Source organism: Piliocolobus tephrosceles, chromosome 13, assembly GCF_002776525.5.
Source record: "Piliocolobus tephrosceles isolate RC106 chromosome 13, ASM277652v3, whole genome shotgun sequence".
NCBI classification, from domain to species: domain Eukaryota; kingdom Metazoa; phylum Chordata; class Mammalia; order Primates; family Cercopithecidae; genus Piliocolobus; species Piliocolobus tephrosceles.
The window spans coordinates 117894156-117919291 of record NC_045446.1 but is presented as its reverse complement, the minus strand read 5'-3'; the positions used below and the strand labels follow the sequence as shown (position 1 = coordinate 117919291).

The 25136-nt window shown below is 46.3% G+C and overlaps 1 protein-coding gene across 4 annotated transcripts in view; it reads left to right on the top strand.

Moving 5' to 3' along the window:
• KCNJ1 (potassium inwardly rectifying channel subfamily J member 1) overlaps positions 1 to 25136 on the top strand; it is a 55686-nt gene that overhangs the window by 25337 nt on the left and 5213 nt on the right. The window contains exons 1-2 of one of the 4 annotated variants that reach the window (XM_023208631.1): positions 2050 to 2247; positions 2766 to 2898. The exons of the other annotated variants lie outside the window; for them this stretch is intronic. Coding sequence (XP_023064399.1) covers positions 2869 to 2898 — 30 coding nt within the window. The 5' untranslated portion in view covers positions 2050 to 2247; positions 2766 to 2868. Of the gene's footprint in view, positions 1 to 2049; positions 2248 to 2765; positions 2899 to 25136 lie in introns of those variants that run through there. 4 annotated transcript variants of the gene reach the window in all.

Below are 25136 nucleotides of genomic sequence, written 5' to 3'. Positions count from 1 at the left end.
TCCTGTGCTAGGGACTGGTGTCAGGACCCTGGTGTATGGTCTCCAAGCTACGCTGCTGCTCTGATGCTTCTCATCTCTTTGACTCTTGAGCTGAGGTTGATCCCTCCTACTATCTTGTGTAGTGTTGAGTGGAGAAGGGGACAGGCCGTGAAGAGGCATGTGGCCAGCCCACAGTCACCCAGTCTTGCTTCATGCAAATCCAATCAATGCTTCAAGTCACGACCAGCTGAGAAGTGTGAGGAGCAGCGGGAAGAGAGCCGCTCAAGAGGATTGTGGGGTAAGATCCCCCTCTCCCTCAGTCTCTTAGTGGGAGAAGGCCCTAGTGGGTGGGCTGAGGAGGAGGACAGAAGGCTGACACTTGGAGTACATTGGCTTTCAACCCTGTTCACTGAATAACAAGTGTATTACATACATTATCTCTTGAGCTTCCTACTGCAGAATTCTGAGGTGAGAAGCTAGGTAACTTGCAGTTGGTAGACCAGGGTCTCAGCCCCACCAGTGACGTGCAAAGTCTGCAAAGCTCTGCATTGCCCCGGGACCAGGCTGGCTGGTGAATGACCAAGGGAAAGTCAGGTCAGCCTGACCTTCTAGGGCAGGAGTCCCCACACCTGGTCTGTGGCCTGTTAGGAACCAGGCTGCACAGCAGGAAGTGAGCGGTAGGTGAGCAAAGCTTCATTTGTATTTATGACCACTCCCCATCACTCACATTACCGCCTGAGCTCTGCTTCCCGTCAGATCAGCAACGGCATTACAGTCTTACAAGATCTTGAACCCTTTTGTGAACTGCATATTGAGGGATCTAGGTTGTGCGCTCCTTGTGAGAATCTAACGCCTGATGATCTGTCACTACCTCCCATCACCCCCGATGGGACTGTCTAGTTGCAAGAAAACAAGCTCAGGGCTCCCACTGACTCTACATTATGGTGATGTTGTATAATTATTTCATTATATATTAGAATATTTCATTATATATTAGAATATTATATATATTATAATATATAATACATAATATATGTTAGAATACAATATATATTAGAATATATATTATATTAGAATGTATATTATATAATAGAATATAATATATACTATATTAGAATATATATTATATATTATATATTATATACTATATTAGAATATATTATATTAGAATATAATATATAATATATCAGAATATAATATATTAGAATATATAATATATATTATATAATATATAATATATTAGAATATATAATATATATTATATAATAGAATATAATATATAATATATCAGAATAAATAATATATCAGAATATAATATATGTTAGATCTATTATATAATATATAATATATTATATATCAGAATATATATTATATATCAGAATATATATCAGAATATATTATATAATATATTAGGATATATTAGAATATATTATATATTAGACTATAATATGAATTAAGGGATATAACAGGATATTATTTCATAGAATAGAATAGAATATTATTTCATTCTATAATAGAATATTATATAATAGAATAGAATATTATTTCATTATATATTAGAATATAATATATAATGAAATAAGGAATATAATAGAATGTAATAGAAATAAAGTAATTATTGTAAATAAACACAGTAGAAGCAAAGTTCACAATAAATGCCACATGCTTGAATCATCTTGAAACCATCCTCCCCCACCACCTCCCTGGTCTGTGGAAAAAATGTCTCCCATGAAACTCGTCCCTGGTGCCAAAAAGTTTGGGGACTGCTGTTCTAGGGCCACTGAATGAATCACAGGACAGGAGACACTTGTGAGGGGCTCCTTGGGGACCCCTACTTCCCTGCCCTGTAACATCCAGCCCCAGGTGCACACGTGTTCAACCTCATGCCTTTGACTTAGACACCATCAACATGAGCATACCAGCCTTCTGGTTCCAAGCCAGGGTTCCATAAACAAATCCTTCTTAGTTGGCCTCGGTAGCTCAACACCTTTGGTTTCTCACCCACTTAACTGCCACGCCTACTCTTGTTGGATCCGGTTATAAAGTAAACTGTGTTCTTTGAGAGTTGTTGCATACAGATGAGTTGGTAGCCAGTCTGAGCTGGCCCACAGACTCATAAAATCAGCAGGGCCTCAGGTACCCTCACCCAGCACATCCAAACTCTTGCATCAAAGGTGCAAGGACTTGCTCACATCGAGAATCTGGCTGCTTTCTTGGAGACCAAGAAAATGAGTTTTTGTTTCTACATTTACTCCAGCAATCCATGAGGTAAGAGGAGAAACACCTCATTGTGTCTTTGTAGGAAAAAGAAGTTATTTCTTGTGAAAATTTAGACCTCTTTTCCCCACCTCAAATCTAGGCAGACTTGTCTGTCTACTTCTGGGGGATAGATAGAAGCATGGTTTTAACTCGCTCACTGGATGCTTTTGATGTGCTAGTTACGTTTGGATTTATTAGCTGTGAGCTACGTCTTGCCTTCCCTGGGCCACTCTGCAGCCCTGCGGCTGGAGGGCAGTAAGAATCTTTGGTTGCATCATGCCTGGATCCGAAGTCTTCTTTTGGTGGCAGAGATGTATGTAGGGTTTTCATCTCCGGTGGCATCCTTTCAATTGTAGCAAGACCTTGCCTAGCAACACAACCTCTGCCAGGCCTTTTCCATCTTTAAGGTAGGGGATCAAGGTGCTAGTGGGGTCTATTATGGAAAACATCTATCAGGAAAAGGCAAGAGTTAGCAAGACATTTTGATTACCTTCGCCCAAATGTCTTTCTTTCATTTCCTGACGTAGGACTTCATAGGAATTTTGCAACATTCTGAATGAATACATTTGGATTTCTCAACATTTGTTCAGCTCCCTAATGACTGTTGTGACAATTGCTGTATACCAGTGAATGCCAACTGTTTATCTCTGCTCTGAACAGGTATGGAGCCCCTTCTCTCAATATCTGTATCTTACAGATTTGATGCATAGGCACTTAAAAGGAGATGGTCTTTCTCAACCAGCAACCTTTAGGAAAAATGATTGGATTTTTCTCCTTTTAGCTGGGCTTACAAAATGGAGCAACACCTCATGATTGTGCGAAGGATCTGTTATGGACAGAAACTTGGCAGAGCCACTCACTGGATGCTTTTGATCTGCTGGTTGTACCTAGATTATTAGCTTGAGAGCTGCACGCTGCCTTCCCTGGGCCTTTCCTTGGCCCTGGGGCTGGAGGGCAGTTAGAATCTTTGGTTGAATCTTTGGTTACATTGGACGAGCTGTGCAGTCTTTGTGGGCTCCCTTCAGCTGTGGGCTTGGCTTGTGTTGTCTTACTCTACATTGTTTAGTGTAAATGGATTCTCACTAAGTCAGCTTCAGCTTCTAAGAGCATGATGGGGTAGGGATATCTGGGAATGTATGGGCCATCAGAAAAGCTTTTATATATATATATATATATATATATATATATATATATATACTCAAGTCATGAAGGTGGATTTCTTCTGTGTAAGGAGGTGCACCAAGTCATTGTAGGTGCAAGACTGCACTTGCAAAGAAGCAGAGTATGTGAATTCCTTGTGAGTGGGTCTTGATCTTTAATGCTGTGAGTGACTTTTGGTTTGCCTGATTTTTTTTTTTTTAAATATAAGAAGCTTGTAATTACCAAGCATGCTTTGCTGTGAAGAGCTAAGACTTGAAATTCCCCATGCACGTTCCTTTTCTTTCCTCAGTAATGTGTTTTTCTGTGCTAGGTTACAAGTCTACCCTGGACCTTGTCACAGCTCAGTGATTGTCCAGGGATTTAGCTGCGACTCACATGCTTTTCCTTTTACTTGCCCCAGGGTTTCCATGCATTGAAGGCTTCCTGGTGCTCTCTCAGTGGAATTGCTTCTGGCCTGGCAGTTTGATCCTGAGGGTGACCCAAATGTTCCTCCCCTTGGCTCCACAATTTAAGATGCCAATGATGACTATTGTCTTCTCTTCATTCTTGTCTTTCTCATGACTATTATTATTATACATACAGGTTTTTTTCTTCATTTGCCTTTCAACAAGCTTGTAATGAGAACTCATTGTGTTTTGGGTGCTAGGTCCTGGGAAACCACTGAATGGCTTGGGAAACACTGCTCTGGAGGGCAGGCACTTGGGCTAGGGGATATGTGCATGGAAACGGTCACTCGCTAGTGGGAGAGATGCCATGATGAGTGGGGACTGCGACACAAAAACGTAGCTCATGGTGTCATCGCTGCCTGCACAGGAAAGTACATCATACTTTTCCTACAGAAGACCTCATGGAAGCATGATCCTAAATTCCCTGGGTGAGCAGGAAGGGGCCTACTGGAGGCAGGGAGAAGAACATTCTAGAACAAGGAAATGGCATTTACAAAAATATGTAAGCATGAGACAGAGCATGGCTTACACAGGGAATACCAGGCTGGTGTGGCTGAGGGTGGGTGACCAGGGGAGGGGTGAGGGAAGCTGCAGGGTGCCATGATGAAGGACCTAGTATGTGATGCTGAGGAACTTGGGCAGTGTCTGGAAGGTGGTGAGAACCAGGGTAAGATCTCGTTTACATTGTGGAAGGGTTGCTCTGCCTGCAAAGTGCAAGGTGGACTGGAGTAGGGTAAGACCACGCGGCCGGGTAATCAGGGAGATTATCAAGAGGCAGAAGGCACAAGTTCTGGTGGCCGATCGGCTGCAGAGAGTGATGGGGACAGGCGAGGATGAAGTGGAGCTCTGAAACAGGAGCCAGAGACTCCCAAAGGCCACAAAAAGAGCACACTTTGAATGGCACAGAGCCTTTTCCTTCCATTCACCCTCCCCCGTTCAAGACTGTGATGACCTAGGCTCAAGCCAAAAGAATACAGAAAAGGGCCCAGGCCTTCTCAATCTGCTCTGTCTCCTGAAATATATATGGTTCAGGAATAGTATTAGTACTGCTGTGAAATAGCAAAAAGTGGTTGGCTTGATTATGTGGTTCAGAAATCATCATGAACAAGCAAGGTATGCAGAAACTGGAAAAAGAAAACAGCAAAAACAAACATCTACAAAAAAAATGCTGAAGAAAAAAATTAGTGTAGAGACATATAAAAGACCCCTAGAAAAGTCAACAATAGGCCTGGTGCAGTGGCTTACACCTGTAATCCCAGCATTTTGGGTGGCTGAGGCTCCTCTGAGGTCAAGAGTTGAAGACCAGCCTGGCCAACATGGAAAAACCTCATTTCTACTAAAAATATGAAAATTAGCCAGGCCTGGTGGTGCACACCTGTAGTCCCAGCTACTTAGGAGGCTGAGGCATGAGAATCGCTTGGACCCGGGAGGTGGAGGTGGCAGTGAACCGAGATCATGCCACTGTACTCCAGCGTGGGTGATAGAGTGAGACTAAAAAAAAAAGAAAGAAAGAAAAGAAAAGAAAAAGAAAAGTCAACAATAAACCTTAAGGGTCAAAGGTTGTTTCCGGTTTCAGGCAGGATGATTTTAAGCCATCCTTTTAGAAGATTGTGAAGGATGTGCAAAGTGTCAGCCTTTCTTGCTGCTGCCTTGTCAGAATCTGTGAGCAAACAGAAAAAAGAACGATGCCCTTACACATGAAACTCCAGGATTCTTTTTAGAAAAATAACAGAAAGAAACCAAAAATAGTGCAGAGAACAGGTCGCTTCAAAACTATTGAGGATCCAAAGATGTTCTGCCCTAAGGAGCTGCTTCTCAAAAACTGTTATTAAGGTCCTTATCTGTCAAATATCAAACCCAACCCAAAAGCATTCCATTAGAAACCAGAGCATTGAAACGAAACAGTAATTTTGAACAATCATTGTAAAGCCTCATCAAATCCAGCTCACTCATTGCAGGAATACACAACTCAAAGGCCCTAGGAAAAATGTAAATCTGAATTTTCCCAGCACTGTTTTGGATAAATAATTTCCTCTCAGAAGAAGCCTGTTGTTATTTTTCAAAATGGGTTTCCCAGTATGCAACAGAGTCCATGTCTGCATGTATGTATGTGCCCTGTGCTGTGTTCTGCCGTTACCATGCTTTGTAAACTTTGCATTCTGGTTAGATGCATGTGACCCACCCATGCTTCTAAGAGAAGATTCTTTTTGAATGCTCCGTGAAATACAAGCCAGAATTTTCCATTTATTTAAAATTTCCAATGTCTCTGCCCCTCCCTCTCCTCCACTTGCACACACACCAATGTTTCTTGGCTGGGATTCAGGAATTGTATTTATTGGGGTCTACCAGTGTGTCACCATATCCCCAGGGAGCAGATTTAAATGTGCAACCCAACACGGTTGAAAGCAACAGGTTAATACTGTCTTTGCAGAGTTAAAACAGCCCAGGCTCTCTCAGGTGACTACCTCTAGGGGAAGTCTCATGGTTCGTTGCCCTTGATTAAATTCTCAGGAGCTTTCTGGTTTTAACCAGATCTACCATTTGTCCTTGAGGAGCTCAGGAGAACTCAGCAACTGTGAATAACTGTTGCGGGTCTTTTCACAAGAGAAGACTCCGTGAAGTGTGCGGCCCCTTGGAGTCCAAGTGCAGCGATGAGATGTTCAGAGAGATAAGGGTAATCCCGGTCTCATGCTGGAAGGTGCATGTGGCCATTCTGGGATCAGGGTATTTGGATGCTGTTGAGGGAAGTGTTGGACCGCTGATGAATTATGCACAGAGTATGGGGAGCTTGAATCGGGTTCAGAGATAAGCCATCTCTGAACTAAGTGGGCTAAGGTCACTTTAGAAGACTCTGGGAAGGCCCTGCTGTGCTGGACTTAGTGAAGTGTGATGACACAGTCCCTGTGCTGCAGAAGCTCCCGTCCCCGTGAGAGGATGAGTAGGGATGACAGGTACAAGAGTGGCTTCGTGACACGTCAGCGGACTGGCAGAGCATGAGCACGTTTTAACCCACCGACCAGGCTCCCCAACCCAGTCTGCTTCAAGGGCAGCCCTGGGGAATGGGGGGAGTGGTAGGGGAGAGGGCTGTTTCCTCTCCCAGTACTCCATCTTCTCAGAGGAAGTGGAGAAGGGGAGTCAGGAGACCCCCGAGCGTGCCCCAGGGCCAGATCTGAGAGTCCTTTCCAGCATGGGGCTCTTCACTCCTAGTCCTGCCTGAATCCATTGTGCATGAGAATTCATGCCCAGGCTGGGCAATGCTGACCACTGAAGAGACAGGGTGACGTCTGCTGGGGACAGAGGCTGCCAGGGAGTGGAGAAAACCCTGTGCCGCACTCAGATTTTCTTCACCTTCTTACTGATACACCTGCTCCTTTGGCTGGGTGTTTCCCAGCCTGTGGTGGTTACAGATTTGGATTTCTACAAAGATGCCTTAAGTATCTTGTAGCAGTGGAGAAAGGGGTGGGGAGAGAGCAGAAGGATGGCACTGCAGCAAGGTGAGTGGCGCGACCCAGGCACCCAGCGCACAGCGGGCAAATCCCTTCCCACGCGACTGACCACATCCACTGAGACCTGAAGCTGGGAATAGGCAGCCACCGGAGAAGCACAGCCGACAGCTGGGGGTTGAAACTGCTTTCTCATCTATGAAGAGGCTGGTTTTCTCACCCTCACTGAAGACCAGAGGAAATGAGACTTGAGCCTCACCCGTTAGGATGTGGGTTGGAGATCAGGAAGAAGCTTGGGCTTCAGGGGTGTGGAGAGGCAAGAATCCATTTCAGCGGGAAATGGACACAAACTTCTACAGACACAGAGCCTGCATCTCTCTTTCTGGGAGGGGTTCTGGTGGCCGCTTACTGACAGGCAGGGCACGGGGCTGGTGTTTTTGAAAATCTTATCACAAGGCCCTCATACCTGGGCTTGCACCAGGGAGGCGAGCCCCAGTTCTCCTGCTCTCCAGTGGCTCCCAGAGCGGGGGTATGTTTCTGATGATGGTCACCTCTGGCTATCACTCTGATTCCGCCTTTCTTCAGGTTGCCTGGGTCTATCCCATCAATGAGCCTGTGATCACTGGGTGCTTCCTTTCTGTCTGAGGTCGCAGGGATACCTGCTAGCCCTGTTGCTTCCATCTTGCCTCCTCACGCGGCATGTTTCTCCTCCTGTTCTAAATGTCCCAGCTCATGCTCCTCCATGGTACCATCCCCACTGACCCCAGCCCCACTAGGGCCCCGGATGCTGGGTCTCAGCTGCGAGTGAACGCTGCAGCCCTGCTTCAGTCGCTCAGTCAGCACCCTACCACAGGAAAGCGCCGTGGGCAGAAGCTGGCGGCACCAGAGTTTCTGTCTTTGCCTGCTTAGCCATGTGGGTTAGGGAGCCCCAGGGACGCCAACAGCCAGACCACAGGCGGGCTGATTTCCAAATGCAGACACAGTGAATGCTACCCATATTTCACCAGTGACTGGAGAGCAGGTGCTGGGCCATTCGTGGGCCCTGCGTGTGCCTGGAGATGGAGAGAAGGCAGGACACTTGAGGGAGATGCCAGTGCTACCTCTGAGCTGTTGATGCTCCCTGCCCTGGGGTTCATAAAAATAATCCTCTACATGGCGCATAGAGTGTTTTTGTGTTTTCTGAAGTATTACAGGCAGGCCTCGGCAACATGATCTTCATCTCCCAGGTAGGGAAATTCCGGCACCAGGAAAGGGGCTGGACATGCACCTGTCACATAGCTGCTAAGTGGAGCTGGGTCTCTGGCCTTCAGGGCACTTCCTTTGTGGTCACACCTGGGTTTCAGAGCCACCTGCTTCTACTTTTCTGAGCAGCTTCCTTCAGCATTTTCTTGTTTCCTCTGTGCTTGCATCCCGCCTGCCCCTTGGGGTCACCCTGTTTCCAGGCTATTGCGTCTCCAGGCCCCTTGGTCCAGCTGATGTGGGTTACAAGGCCCACCTGTGAGGTGGCAGTGGGCTAATTTTCAATAATGCAGTTGGTGACTGTTCTTCAGAGAGAATCTTCTGGAATCCCTGACTTAGTGACGGCACAGAGACTTCCTGAGTTCCTTAAGTCACATCTTCCTTCCCTTAAGTCACTTCTTAAAAAAAAATCAATTCATTTCTACAAGAACTCCTGTATGCATTTCACACAGTGAAACCTGGGCAGTGTCACGCACTTATGTCAGGTACTCATTGCCTCTCTTTTACATTGTCAGTATGGAATTCTTCACTGGAAACCCGCCACGGTGTCCTGCCGACCTCTCAGTCAACCGTTCTTCATGTCTCACTGAAGTCTCTCTTGCCGTAAATCCAAATCATGTTTCTATAGTGTCGCTCCTCCATCCAGATTCTCCCAAGCATTGCATCCTTCAATCTGTACGATGGCCCTGGGAAGTAGATAGCATCATTGTCATCTGACAGATGAGAAATCTGAGGCCTGACTCTTGCCCCGTCTGGGGCCAGGCAGGTGTCCTTCCGGGCGCCCCTCTGAAATCAATGCCGACCTCCCTGCGCAGTGCCCTCAACAGGCGCCAGGGGGCGCTGCTGCTGGTAAGCGGGAGCCCCGGCGGAGGCGAGTGTGGGCCCTGCGCGCCTTCTGTCTCCCCTGCGCGACGCTGCCAGCGCCATCTGCAGCACCAGTGCCTACTTACGGGTACTTTTCAAGGTCACTTCTAGTTACTGTTTCTTTCTAAGTCCTTATCACAATCTATAATTACTCTGCTTATTTGGCTCCTTTTAATTTCCTGCCCAGCTCCCCCACTTTCCTGGGTCTTGTGAAGGCCGTACCCCAGTGCCCAGCACAGGCGGCTCCCACTACAGATGCCCTGACAGATGCAGAAGGGAGGGCGAGCCAGGAGAGGGCACGCAGGGAAGGGAGGTGAGGAGGGAGGGCCAGCCTTTCCCCCAGGCCTGCCTTCCTTTTCTCTCCTGCCTTAGACATCAGAATTTACCCATCTTCTGGACCAGATCTTTAGGGAACTTGGGGTGGAGACATCAGGTTAAGACCTGGGTTCCGGCTGGGCGCGGTGGCTCAGGCCTGTAATCCCAGAACTATGGGAGGCTGAGGCAGGAGAATTGCTTGAGGCCCGGAGTTCAAGGCCAGCCTGGGTAACCTAGTGAGACCTCATCTCCACAAGCAATACACTAGCCTGGAGTGGGGTACCTGCCTGTGGTCCCAGCTACTCAGGAGGCTGAGGCGGGCGGATCTTGTGAGCTGAGGAGGTAAGAGGCCACAGTGAGCTATGATTGTACCACTGCACCCCAGCCTGGGCAACAGAGCAAGACCCTGTCTCAAAAAGAGCTGCGTTCCTTCCTCAGTTCAGCCTCATATGAGTTCTTTAAATTCTCTAAACTTCAGTTCTCTTCCTTGTCAAATAGAGAAAACTAGACCTGCTTCATGGTGTTGCTGTGAGATTGAATGAAATAATTTCTGCCGAGCCCCTACTGCAGTTGCTGGTACATGACAGAGATTCAACAAGTGTTCACTCCTTTTCCCCTGTGGTAATTCCATGCCTAGAAGGGACCCATTTAACCCCAATCCTGTAGAGTAAAATCCACCCCTTCTGTGCCTCCAATCACATAAGAGGGGTAACTTGCCTGGTGGGATGAGGGTCTGATAGCAAATTCACTACCACCTTTCAGGTCTGTGCCAAAGAAAGTCACATGGGAAAGGATTAGTCTTAATGAGTTTCTTCCAATAATTAAACCCAAGGTAGACACATGGCTGCCCGCTGAGTCCTATACTAGGCTAAATTCTAACCTTCTAGCTCTGTGAACTTGGATCAATCACTTAGCCTCTGGTGTTTGGTCTCCTTCTCTAGACACTGGGAATAATAATGAGGTCTGTGTCATAGAGTGATTGTAACTACTGAGTTGAGCCCTGGAGACTGCCTGGGACATAGTAAGATCCGTTAATGTCAGTGATTTCTGGTCCATGGATGAGAAGGAAAACTACCCTGACTGAACTAGTCTCACGAAAACTTTATGGAACATTTATTATTGGCCAGCCTCTTTTATATATTTTGTCTTCCTTCACCTTCAAATCACTCTGAAAAGTATGCGCCCTTCCCATTTTTCATTCATTCATCCATTCACTCCTTCAACAAACCCTAGCTGTTGCCACGGAGACATGCGCCATTTGGGTATAACATAGGGATGCAGCTGACAGGTCCCTGCACTTGTGGCACTCCCAGCCTGGGGAAGGGCACTGACCTTGGTCAAGAAAGATTTGTAGAGTCTCCACTGTGGATCCACATGCTGGGGATTCAGAGGAAGGCAAGACGGGCTGCTGTCCTGGAGGGTGCATTCTGTAGAGGGGAGATCGACAATCAGTGAACGCATCACCAGCAGGGAAATAAACAACCAGCCTGACAGCCACTCTTGATAAGAGATGGGAAGAAGCCAAGACAGGATGGAGTTCCCACTGGAGCAGCGGATGGTCCTTAGATTGGATGCTGAAAGGCTCTCGAAGAAGGTGGTGATGGAGCTAGGTCCCCAGTGACATGGAGCAGCCAGACGCTGGAAGACCTAGAGCAGAGCAGCCCTGAAGGAGGAAGCAGCAGGTGCCAAAGCCCAGGGCAGGAGCTGTGCCGCTCACTTGTAGAGCAGAGGGAGTGGGAACGTAGTGAGTGAGGTGACAGAGGGGATGACTTTGGGCTGTGGTGTGTGGCAGAGTCCCGGCTATATGGGGCCTTGAGGTCATCAGAACAAGGGGAAGCTGAGAGAGGTCTCAGCAAGGCAGCAGCATGATCTGATACTCAGGACTCCTTCTTCACTCTGATGGTGTGGACTCTATTACAAGGAGGAGAGAGAGGCGGTGGACAGATCAAGGAGCCCATTTTTGTAGCCAAGCCAAGGAATTATGGTGGCCTGGCAGCAAAGGATGTGAAGAGAAGAGGACAGAGAGGTCCTGACTATATTCTGTAGAAAAAGCAGACAACATTTGCTGATGGATTGCTTATGAGGGTGAGAGGAAGAAAAGAATTAAGGGTGAATGAAGGTTTCGCTTGACTCTGGGGTGATGTGCCATTGACAGAGCTGAGGATGATCTGAATTGAACAAAATCAGTATCAACTCAGTTGTATTCAGTGCTAAGAAGGAAAAGAAGATGGTATTAGGAAATTTTTTAGAGTAGGAATTTCAGTCCAAGATGCCTATACCCAGATGTGCTGTCCCCGCATATGTCACACATGGAGCTGCCCCCTCCCGCTCCCTCTTCTGCGGTCCTCTCTCTGCCCTGCGCTCTGAGGGTGGACACGCACCTCTCACCCCAGCCTGGTGGCCATGGGACCTGCAACCCCGGCCAAGAGCTTTCGGAGAAAGGGTCATGCTAGGCATCCATCACAAAGCCCTGTGCCCTGGCTGCCTCTGGGTCTGGAAGGCTGGTCATGCCAACCTCAGAGGAAATTCAGTTGGTCTAGCACAATTGCATTCTCCTCATGTAATCTAATCTTATCGTTTCATGGCCAGTCTTTTTCTCTCTGATCCACAGATTTCACCACTTCGTTAATTTGTCCCTAGCAGCCAGATAAACAGAGTCTTCTCCCTCTGGGCCTCATGTACACAAAGATGCTTCTGACAGGCCCCTTGAAAGCAGCTCAGAGCCTGCTGTCTTTTCCCGCCCGTAAGTTCTGGTGGGAGAGCCTTCTTTAAGAGGCTCCAGGAGGGGATGAGGGGAGGGAGAGAGAAGACTTTCCAAGACCTGGCAAGAGCCCGGAGCAGGACTATGCATCCTTCCTGCATTTTCTCTGCAGCTCACACAGGCACAGTGGTACTGTCCTTGGGTCTGGCAGGTGAGAGCTGCCTGCCCAAATCCAGACCTGGGAGTTAAAACTGAGTTCCCCAAGTGCCACCCCAGTCTTTGGCTGTCCCAGTCCTGATCTCTTCATCCTGACTCTCATTCAAGAGTCCACAGCCCTTGAATGTGGACTCTTCAGCAGAGCCCCTCAGCCCTACTAAACAAGGAAGGTACCCGGCATTTATTGTGGCTTTCCCCATACTGAATCCTCTACTGGGCCTTCCGACACTTAATCCTATCTCAGCACTGTGAAGCTGATTTCCTTATTTCCATGTTCACGTTCTCTAAACGTTCAGGTTTGGAGAAGCAAAGCAACTCACTCTGATAACAAGTGGAAGAGGTGGTGTTTAAGCCCAGCTCTACACTGCCTTATAGCCTATCCCTTCACTACTTTGAAGGCACCTGTGGAGCCCCATCTTTGCTTTGCCAACCTCATTTGCTGGCTCTTTGCAATAACGTCTTCAATCTTAATGCTGATTGCAGCTTGGACCTCACACCCTCTGGTGCCAGGGAGCCAGTATTTTGGTTAGTGCTAAGGCCAGTTTTCAATCTCATCGCAATTCCTAGAGGTCTTCCTTCTATCCTCTTTTCTCCATCTGCTCCAGTGAAGATCAGGGGACCTTGGCAAGGTGCAAAAGGTCAGGACTCAAATGATGTTGGGGAAAAAGAATAAACCCATCACTGAAAATGGGTACAATTATTGGAAGTGTGGGAGGGTAAGAAAAGGGAATCAGGAAGACAGTCATGTCCAAAACAACAAAAAAGAAAAGGAAAGGAAAGAAAAACCGTAAACAGCTCACAGTGAGCTCCAGGGTTTTTTTGCTCCTTACGTTTCTTAGCAACATTTTTGTTTGTTTGTTTTCCAGGCTTAATCGATTACATTGAGAAATTAGCTCTGTAAAAACCCCAGGTAGGCCGCTGGGTCATGCACCAGTAAGCTGCAGAGGTGGAATTCAAGCCTGACTCCAGACATATGTTTCAAGGCCAGAGACTCAGTGGGGAGCCTGCACGTGCGCTCCAGCTAGACCACCTCGTTTCTTTTCATAGGAGTTAGTACTCTTAGAACACCAGGTGCTTCGGTTTCTTTCTCCAAACCCATCATGCATCTACGATACTTAGTAAGATCTAGGTTTGGCCTTGCAGGTGTGTCATCAAACAGATCATTACGATTTGTGCTAATCCAGATGAGGATGTTGAGAGGTGCTGGTTGGGGATATTCTTTCTAGTTCTTGATAGTGGCCCTTATTCAGGAAGTAAGTAAGGAACATCCAGCCCTGCCTTTGAGAAAGGGCCCAGCTCTGGACATGCACAGTGGGGGGTTTCTGTCATTCTCCCGCGAGCCCTTGAATGTGGATTCCACACAACTCTGTACCCTGTTGTCACCCAAGAAAGCAGCAAGGTCCCCACCCCAGTCACCTTCCATCCTTCTCTCTCCTTGGTGTATGTGGTGCGGGGTGGGGAGCAGAGGGAAGTAGTGGCACTGGGGAAATGTAGGGCAAGGAGGGGTTTTGAATGGGCCCGTGGGGCTCCGGCTTGTCTGTGAGGTCATGCTGAGTCTCCGGAAGTGCTGGCTCAAATGGTAATTGGAACATCCGCACTGCTGACTCCAGGAATACAACAAGGGCTATGGGCAAGGAACAAAATGCCTGAACACATTCAAACAAAAGATGTGCTGAAAGAAGGAGAAAGAGGGAGAAAATGAAACCGAGCTCCCAGGAGAGCCGAGAGAGGGAGCTCTTGCTTGGCTGGTGTAGTAGGAGAGACCCTGTGACTTTCCTCCCATCCCACAGATCTGCCCTCTGGCACTGGGAGGTGTGAGGGACTTCACCCTGGAGCTGCCAACCCAGGATCATAACCGAACACATAACCGAACATAAACGAGATCTCAGGCTTGTGGAGCCCAGGTGCAGGTGGATGGATGGGTGGGTGTGAGGGCCCACGGTCCAGCCTGGACTGCTTCACCCAAACACACCTGGGCAGCAGCAAGGAAGAGCTGCTCCTGTAGACCCTGGGAGAAGAGACATCTCCCACACCAGCGGGGCTTCTGTTTAGCAGTGAGGGTGAGCAGAATAATACTTTCCATACTCCAAGCTCTTGTGGCAAAGAAAATCATTTTGATGGCGGTGCCTTCAGGATCACAGTAGCCCCTTGCTAGAGAAGGCAGGTGCTGAGTTCAGCCAAGGTTCCAACAAGGGCCTAAAAGCATGGGGAAGTGGGGTGAGAGTGGGAGGGGAAGTGGGTCGAGACTGTACTGTGTGGCAGGCACTTTACGTGTGTGTGTTTTCTATCCCAGCTTTATTGCAATATAATTCTCATAAAGTAAAACCCACTCATTTGAAGTATATGATAGGTGGTTTTCAGTGTATTCACAGAGTTGCACAGCCATCATTACAATCAATGTGAGAACATTTTTATCACCCACAAAAGAACCTGGTGCCCATTAGCAGTCATTCCTCATTGCCTCTTCCCCAGTCCCGGCAGCCACCAGTCTAACTCCCTTTCTCTGTAGATTTGCCTATTCTAACATATCATTTACATGGAATCATACACTCTTTGGCTTCTTTCACTGGTCTAATGTTTGCCAGGTCCATCTGTGTTGTAGCATCTACCAGTACTTTTTTCCTTTTTAGAGCTGAATAATATTCCACTGTATGGATACGTCACATTTTATTTATTGATTCATCAGCTAATGGACATCGACTCTTTCAAAAATTTCCCCCTTTTGGCTATTGTGAATAATGCTGCTGCTATTCACATACTCATTTTCATGTAGATATGTGTATTTCTCACTGAATCCCCATAACAACAAAGGCACTAGAATCATCAGTATAGTATGGAAAAGTGCAGCTCAGAGAGGTTAAGGAACGTCCTTGAGGCAGAAAAGCTTCTTTTGATTTGGCTTGATTTTGGTAGAACAGCAAATACATGCAAATAAAGTGGAATTTAATTTTACCTTTTCCAGGTCATTATACACACCACTGAGTGAAAAGAAACGAGGAAAGGAATGAGAGAAAGTGCATCAGTAGGCCTTCTCTCCCGGGAGGTGGGTCTCAGTGAGGGCCCTGAGCTTGCCTGCCTTGGCATGGCTCTAAGGTCTAGGGGGATGCCCCCTTCCTGCTTGTCCTCTTTGTTTCAGAGGCAGACACCAGGATTGCTCAAGAGCAGTTCAAGACATTTGCTGGAGGACCCAACTGCCTGGAAGTCTCCCAGGCAGTGTCCTGTTCTGAGAGGGCTCCTGGGTGGGCTCTGCCCAGTGATGAGGATGAGGGCATGCTAAATGCCAGCAAGAAGAGCCCCAGTGAGAAGACTCCAGCATTTGCTCAAGGGCAGCTCTGTGGCGTAGAACAAAGGGTCACCGAAGCTACTGGCTCTGCTCCCTCTGGCTCCAGGGCTTTCCCAGAAAGCACTTGGACGTGGGAGGGTGGGTGATGACGTGCCACCCCATTAATGTAACTCTGATTGCTTGGCAGAACCCAAGCCGAAACTGGAAATCACTGACCCTTTGAGGGTCAGTGATACCCGTGGGGCATAGCAACAGAGTCAACAGAAATGCTGGCTCTCCCACTAATCCACTGCCCTAGAGCCTGGCTATTCTTACCTCCTCTCTGGGAAGCAGGATGCGATTGCAGCCTGCACAGTAGCTAGAGAAGCCCAGGATTAAAGGCCTCACAGATAGGGACAGGATTGCCTCCTTTCATTCAATGCATGGCAGGAGCTTGAAGGAGAAACGAGTTGCACGCAGTATGACTCAAGGTGTTAATAGCTTGATCATGTTCTATGTCCAAGTGTGGTCTAAGCCCTTTCTATCCATCTGTAAGCTAGATATGAATGCCCCCGTTTTTCAGACAAGGAAACTGATACACTGAGTACCCAGTGTTAGAGCTAGTAAGTGACTGACTTCAGATTCAAACACTGGAAACCCACTTCTTAAATCCTACGCCATAGGTCACTTGATGGGACTAGGACAGAGAAGCTTCAAACACACAAGGTGTGGGCCTAGAACGCATCCAAATCCCCTTCCGAACCCAAGCACCTGGTGCTCCGTGCCTTAGATCTTGTGTGTCTGTGGAAGCTGGGCTACAAGGGCCTTCTTTGCCTGTGCAACTTAATGAATGCTAGTCCCCTTGAGTCTTCATACTCAGTACATTAGCTGAATTTTTTTCCATTTTATAAATTGTCAAGGTTGGGCATCCTATATGTTTTCTTTAAAACAAAGTGCACTTTCTTGTCGCAGACACTCGGGAAAGCATGTTCAGGCCTCCTGTCCACATGGAATCCATTCCTTTCTGGTCTGGAAAGACTGAGTTGATTTAATACCAATCCAAACCACAGAGAACTAGAAGGGTCAGACTAATAACAGGATCTCTGCACACATAATAGCTACAACTTTTTAATAAACATTGAAATTCCTTCATTAAACTCCAGTGCCATTTGAGGTGGGTGACTGAATATGAGACTTAAGAACAGTTTCATTACAGATATATCCAGTTTTCAGAACAACCATCTCCTTCTCAACTCACGTACAGGATAAACAAGTGGAAGAATGATTATTTGATTTGCAAAAACTATTCTTCACTTTATAAAATAATCCACTATAGGATTCCTATAAATATCTAATATCCTAATGCATATGTAATATGATTCACCACACACAATTTCTATCTACATACATCTTTTGAGAATATACAGTGATTTCAGTACGGAATATCTAGATGTGTACAATGATATTTTCAATGCAGCGGTGTTCTTTTTAATAGTAATAAAAAGAGCATGAGACTAGGAAAGACTGTGGATCATTGTGTTAATTTAATTTTCAATCTTAAATTCACTAGAAACTGGAATGGACTAGTTAGGGAGGTGTGGCCTGAGCGTGTGGTAGAAGTTTGAGAACTTGGGTTAAAGTTGAGTCCACCGGAGCCTGAAGAAGTAACAACACCCTGTAGAGGTCTACAGATGTCCCTAGATGTAAAATGTCACTCCCAGGTGACTTCAGGTCGTTTGCTTATGCCGGGACAATCCACAGAAGCTTCCAGAAAAAAAAAGCATGATGCTGGACAGCTGACCTTTCTGCCTTTGCTGATGTTCCTGGTCCAGACTGACTGAAGTTTCACCCGGGCTTCTGTGTGGGCCTGTCCTCTGCCCCCAGAGAGTAGCCATGCGTGTTGTATTTTACCAGGTATCTTCTCTACTGTGCCTTCATCCCCATCCTGGGCCCTGACAGAGACAGTGTGATAAGTTCTGATCCCCACAGGTGCAATCCCAAACCAAGCAGCTCTTGCTGGTCACCCCAAGATCTACTTATACATGAGGTTTTGAGAATCATCTCCTGAACCTCTTCCGACAGAGGGGAGTGGCTTGATTTTCAATAAGCAACTATTGGACACCCCAGGCTACAAGAAAGCTGGGTAAGCATTTGGTTATGCAGAGCCTCTTAGGCAAAGGCTGTGGGACCTAATCATCTGCCCGTTCAGGTTCTGCAAGTACTGAGTCCCACCACCAGCATCAGAGAGTGGTGTTAGGCTGGCATGGCCCTCTCCACAGCCCCTTTCAAAAATCCAGCACACTGAGTCATCCACACTTTCCTGTATTTGCTTATTTCCTTGACAGATACCTGTTGAGCCTCTGCTCTCTGCCTGGTGCTGGGGTGGGTGGGCACTGGGGACATGGCAGTGGAGGAGACAGCACGAAAGTAAATGTATCGGTTAAAATTACTGTTCACACCACAAATAAAAGGAAAGCATACAATCAAATATTGCAAGGAGAGGAAACTTGATTTAAATGGGGAGGGGGATCTTCTTCCTTCTTTGAGAAACTAACGTTTACATGTCTTTCTGAGAAATGGCATTTAACTTGAGGTCAAGAAGTCAGCAAGGGGGTGGGGGTGGCATGGGGGACAGTAGAGTGCCAAGGGTTCCCAGCTGAGGAAATAGCAGGTGATACAGGACCAGAGAGGTTAAATGACCTGCTCCAGCCTCTATGGTTGGAGGCCGGGGGCTTCTGATGTGTCTTTTTGCCTTTGTATCCCCAGTCTGCTTCCTAAACATGACCTCAGCACTGACTCCAAGGTCAAGAGCTTTGCCCTCTGCTAAAGCAGTGATGAGCACGGGGCCGGCTCATCGTCACTGGCAGGTTTTCCTTATCCACCAGGTAGTGGGTTGGCGGGTGGGCAGGCGGGGTTGTGGGGGGGTTGCCTCCTCTTCCCACAGGAGCCATTGTCATCACACCAAACTTGTGCCTATAGAAGAAGTAACAACACCCTGTAGAGGTCTACAGATGTCCCTAGATGTAAAATGTCACTCCCAGGTGACTTCAGGTCGTTTGCTTATGCCAGGACAATCCACAGAAGCTTCCAGAAAAAAAAAGCATGATGCTGGACAGCGCATCTTCAGCTGCTCTCACGGCTGCTTCTTAATTCTCTTGATATCGTAACCATTTCTAAACTCTGCCTGGCTCTACCAGGCCCCTCTCATGACATCAGGGCCTATGGCCTTCTCCTCCAACACACACCCTCAGATCCAACTCAGGGTACCTAGTGCCCTCTCCATCAAGCCCCCTCCTTCCTCCTCTTGTAGTGCTTTTGTAGATACTGCAAAACCCCAGAACCCTGTCCCCTCCTGATCCTTTTATGCTCACTATCTAAAAAGTTTTGGACCCTTGCTAGCTCTCACCCTCTTATGTGATCACTTACACAAAGCAAGGAAATGTGTAGAAAACCATTCCTGGCACAGAGTAAGTTGATGCTGAATAAATATTTACTTTCCCTCTACATTGTTTACCAACTGTGTTACGTATGCTTTAGGGTTTAAAAGCAAAGACTTCTCAGTTGGGAAGATCTAGATTCTTCTGATCTTTGCTCTTCTGGCTTTCTGCTTTGTGACCCTGGAGAAGTTGTTTAACTTCTCTGAGCCTCAGTTCCCAGCCTCCTAGAGTTACTATGAGTTTAAATCCAACAATACCTTTAAGAGATTTTGCATCAGTGCCTGGGATGATACTACAGGCCTTTGGGGGCCCAGAATGTCACTACTCCAGAGGGGCATCGCTGACATCGTGCTCCAGAGGGCGCTGTTCACTGAGACTGCCACAGTGTGTGTCTCCTGCAACAGGCAGCCGACTACAGACACCCTCTCCGGCCATCTTAATGGCCGTTCCACACTCTCTGGAGACTGTTCTCAGCCCCAGCCTTTTTATTCATTCATCTGTACTTTGCACTTCCAGTTTTACCTTGGTTTACCTTCTCAACCCTGGGCTCAACCCACCTAACGTCCAATAAAGCAATGGTTTCCCTTAAAGTGCAGTTTAAGGGAAAGTTTAGAAGAGAAAATTCTTAGAAAATCTCTAGTATAGCCAAGTAGCTCCCATTGTGTGGCAGTGAGTTTCTCCTGTCCCCTAGGGTGTTCCAGCTTCTTGTCAGTGTTCCTCACAGCCCCTGAGGATGTGCCGCTCTCTCTTTAAAACTCTGAACAAGGCAGGGACCAAGTGCTTTTTTTGGTCTTTCTTCATATAACTTAGACATAGTATTTCTGAAATATCTGAAGAAACCATTATGAAGAACAGCAGGAAACAATATTGGAAATACAGTGGCCAGGCATGGTGGCTCACACCCGTAATCCCAGCACTTTGGGAGGCCGAGGGAGGAGGATGGCTTGAGAATAGGAATTCAAGACCAGCCTGGGAAACATAATAAGACTCCATCCCTACAAAATCAACAACAACAACAAAATCAGCTGGGCATGGTTGTGCACACCTGTGGTCTCAGACACTCTGAGGCTGAGGCAGGAGGATCGCTTGAGCCCAGGAGGTCGAGGATGCAGTGAACTGTGATTGCACCACTGCACTCCAATCTGGATGACAGAGTGAGACCCCGTCTCAAAAATAAATAAATAAGAAAGAAAGAAAAGAAATGAAAAAGAAAATATATACAGGATAAGCATCCAGCTCCCAAAGCATTGATTTCTGACTACAGCAAATGCAGACTGCCACCAAAGACTGGTAAGACCTCACAAACACTTTGCCTAGATTCAGGCTTCACTAGCTCCCAGTGGTGGGGACATCACAGCTTCCAGTGATTCCCACTGGGACCCAATCAAGATGCCAAGAAGAGGTATAGGTTTTTGTGGTGAGAGTATAGTTATCTTAGGATAACCAATGGCTTTGGGAAACAAGTTAGCTAGATAGAACTTAAAACTTGAACTTCAAAATTTTTAACTCATTTTAATGGGTTTTTCTATTGAACGTGGCAATATCCTGATTCTTCACCTCTTCATACAAAAACAAACATATGTACCAATTGCACATAGGCATGTAAGACTTGCGGAAGCCATGGAATGCAACTGGTTCTTGCCAATGGGCTTGTAAAGTGGTTTTATTGTATTATAGTTACACTTCTTATTTCCTATGCTCTTAGGGTCTTTCGTGGTGTCAGTGCCCTCCAGTCAGAAAGTACCCTGTGTTTGAGCAAGTTGGACTTTTTGCAGCTATAGAGACCTACACCACAAGCAATCACGGGGCGTCTCACTGAGAGGGCTTCGGAAAGGACTTTCATAGGATCTGAGCATGTTTCAGGTGATGTGGTTGGGGAGAGGCTTAAGGAAGCAATGCTTTGCTCTGGATTAGGTGCTGTTAGGGAGTAGTGATGATTCTATGATTCAATATGTTGATAATTCTTATTATCTAGGTGAGAAGACTGACGTGAGGCTAAAGCTGTTCTGGGGAACGAAACAGCAGACACTCATCATAGCCAGGATGGGGGGATATTTGGCCATTTTGTGGCTTGGATAACATTTGTGTTTTGACGGTGTTCAGACATTATTACAGAGTGGCCTTGTTTTATCCCAATCCATCATGATCTGAGTGGCCTGGTCTGAGGCTGACAATCTGTGAGATTGCTTATGCTTGACAGGAGCAAGACCCAGCCTCCTGTGCCAGGAGACCCAAGACTTTGCTGATAGTTCAAGGTCAGCTCCCAGAGGTCAGGGCTGCTTTTCCACCAGTCAAATCCTAGTTAATGTCTAGGGTGAGAGAAGAACAGCATCAAGCCTCGGTACCATGGCTCTGTTCAGCTTTGCCAAGGATAATTCTTTCCCTCTATCCTCTTCCCACCTCTCCAAGATAAGACTCCTGCCCTGATTATAGAGAAAACCTTTATAAAACATGTATGTATTTTCCAGATCTCCTGTTCTGCACTGGAAGGATGGGCTCTGAAGCTAGCATAGCTGATAGACAAGATATGTTGTCAGAACTTTCATCACTCTCACGGAAGCCTTTTCCTCCATTGGCTGTAATCTCCAATATGGCCCATTTTGCTCCACATGGTAGATCCCGATTGGCCTGGACTAGTGACCCCTGGTTAAACTGCCACACTAGTTTAAAATTTGTGAAGAAGTTATAACAATTGTAGCTATTTATTGCATAATTGCTATTTTCTAGGAACTTTACCTATGCTCTTGCATTTAAATCATACAACAATGTTTGAGAGTATATTATTATAGCCATTTCATAGGTGAGGAAACTGAGGCTCAGCAAAGGTCACCTAACTGTTGCTCAGGTCACCTAACTGTTGGGTGGCAGAGATAGGGTTCAAATCCATGTCCGTGCTAACCCAGGCTAGAGGCTCTTCCACTCTGCCACGCTGCCTGTAGCTGTTACCTCTTCTGGGAACATTCCAGGCTGGGATCTCCTATCTTCTGCTGATTCCTTATGCACAAAGGCCAAGTTATTCAGAAAGTGATATACTCTGGCTGGCTGGCCCAGAGATGCTTACAGAGCACGGTGTGCCTCCTGAGAGTACCAACACCATCAGACCTTGTGATGCTCCAGCCCTTTCTCCCCAAGCTGTCTTCTCTGGAAGGAGGGAGGCACCTGGGAAGACCCTTGCTGCGCTTGCACCCTGGATACAGACACACTCTGGCTTCACAGCAGTGGGGACCCACTGCTCACCCCACAAAAATGTAGGGTATTCCTGAAGTGCATTCCCAAGTCTAGCCTGAAAGAGTCCTGAAGCTCAGATGCCCTGTTCTATGCCCATGAGGCCACGAAAGATGGTTTCTACCAGCCTTGCCAAGTTCTATCTAAAAGGAGCCCATGCTGTTCCCATGTGAGCTGCCTGATAGTGGTAAAGACATCAGAGATAACTTCTCCGGCATTACCGAACAGGAAGGAAATGCCACCCTCTGTCCACCACAGGTTCTGAATGTGATAGGTGTAGTCTGTGGAGCTGGATGGTTGCTTCTCGGGGCTCTGAACCTTTGCAAATCCAGCAGGGTGGCGATCCTCCAATAGCTTGGATGATTTTCATAGAAAACAGGAAGTCCTCTGCAGCAGCAGTTAGATGCACTTCTTTTCCCTCCTTAGCAAAGCTGAGTAAGAATACAAGTCCAACACCCACCCACCCTTCTGGGTCTCCTCTTTGGGGCTGCCTTAACATCCTGTCCTCAATCTTTTCAAGGCAGCAAACCTGCCCCATTACAATTCTTGAATTACTTATTCGTGAACAACTTGAGAGCAGGGGCTGTTACCTTGCATTGTTTCCTAGCACAGCACCTGGTATATAGCAGATGCTCAATAAATAGAGTGTTTATATTGATTAAGAAGGAAGAGGCTCTTCCCCATAGTCCCATTCAATCATTGCTATGGAAAATCCTCAAGAAATGTTTCTGGATTCAATCAACTGTTGGTAAAGCAGTAATTTTTTCATAGAAATGAATTTCTTCTCCACTGCAGTTACAAAGGGACGGGAGAAAATCATCTGACTTCTTCTCTCAGGCCACATAGCTCCTATTTCCTACCTCTAACCTGAAATCCTGACTCTCAGAAATGTCCTAAAGTTGACTAAGGCTGTGTATGAGCTATGAGAGGTTTGACTAAAAGGCAGACTGCAGTAAGTGTTTTTGTTTTTCTTTTTGTTTTTCCATTTCTGTGGAGGAATAATAGACTTCTAATTCTAAATCAGAAGCAGTAACAGCCATGCCTATTTCCCTTTCCCCTCTTTGACACAGTGGCTGTTCCACTGCTGAGCAGGCTAGGGTGGTAAGTGGCTGTAAGAAATCCCAAATTCATAACAAATTGTTCTCAAGTGGGTGTCTCTGGAAGAAGAGCTTCTGCACCTGGGTTCATCAGATTCGGTAAGGACCACAAACTGTTGGTCCTTCCCTTAAAATGAGCACATACTGACTAAAGTAGATGTTACATACAAATGAAGCACATATTTTTATGGAGAAAAGGAAATTCAGGAAGAAAATATGTTTATTTTCAAGAATTTGAAGGGCTGTTAAATGGAGGAGACTTCAGACTCATTTAGAATTTTAATGAGTTTTCTCTGAAGCACAACTAGAAGAATGTTCTTTATCACAGTTTCTCCTTTAGTTCTATGAAAAAAACATGTCAAATGATACACCAAGCGCAGTGTGTGTTGGCTCCAGCTTTGCCTTTGCAGCCCAACGTCTCACTGAGGCTTTCCATGCTCCATTATTTGCTTACTTGAAACTTCTTTCAGCTCCTCCATGTTTTCTTTCCTCGGTTGCCCCTGCCTGGGTCCCATAGAAGATTACACTGTAATGTGGTTAGTACTGTACACACATGACATCTCCATTAGAGTGGGAGCCACCAGATACTAAGTGATATAAGTGACAGCAAGCTCATTGATTTTATATACTCATTGGTTTATTTATCACCATTCAGCAAATATTTATAGAGTTTCTACTGTGTGTGACTCTAACTCATCTTCAGGGCTTGGCCTCAGGGTTGCGGTTCTGCTCATCAAAATAGGTGCTCCCGGGAGGGCTCCCGCTGTTTCATATCCTGGCATTTATCACTGGTCATTTCACAGTTGATTGACTCATTTACACCGCCCTCTCTGCTGAAATGGGAACTGCATGATAACAAGGACTGATGTCTAGGATGTCTAGTACAATGGTCAGCACACACAGTCAACACCGGGTATCAACACATCATCAGTGAATAATGATTGATAAATAAATTAATGTATACATAAATGCAATGAGTTTTCTGCCAGTTGAAGTAAGTTTGCAAAGAAAGGGTGGATCCCCAGCTGATGGGGATCTTTTAAAAAAGTTATTCTTTTTGGCATTATACCAACCATGCTAGGTTGTTAATTGATTTCCTTAGTTCACTTCCCCATTAGACTATGAACTCCTTGAGAACAGGAAGAGTTCTATTTGTCTTTGAAATCCTACAGAATAAGCATACAATCAATGTTTGGGAAGTGCACAAAATGTCTATTTTCTGAGAATGGATTGTTTACAGAACAAGAATGCTGAGGCACTAAAGAAAAAGTGGCAGTAATGTAATCCACTTGCTTTGCCAAGCCACTAAGAATACCTTGGTAAATATTGGCTAACGCGCAGCCCTTTGCTTGCTATTAAGATTTACTGATTTCAATAGAAAGGAACCTAAAAACTGAGCATATTATATAACGCAGACACCAGGGACAATCTCTAATCACCTAAGAGTTCATAAAATACATATTGGCTCTGTCTGTGGTTAGATTAAATGCCG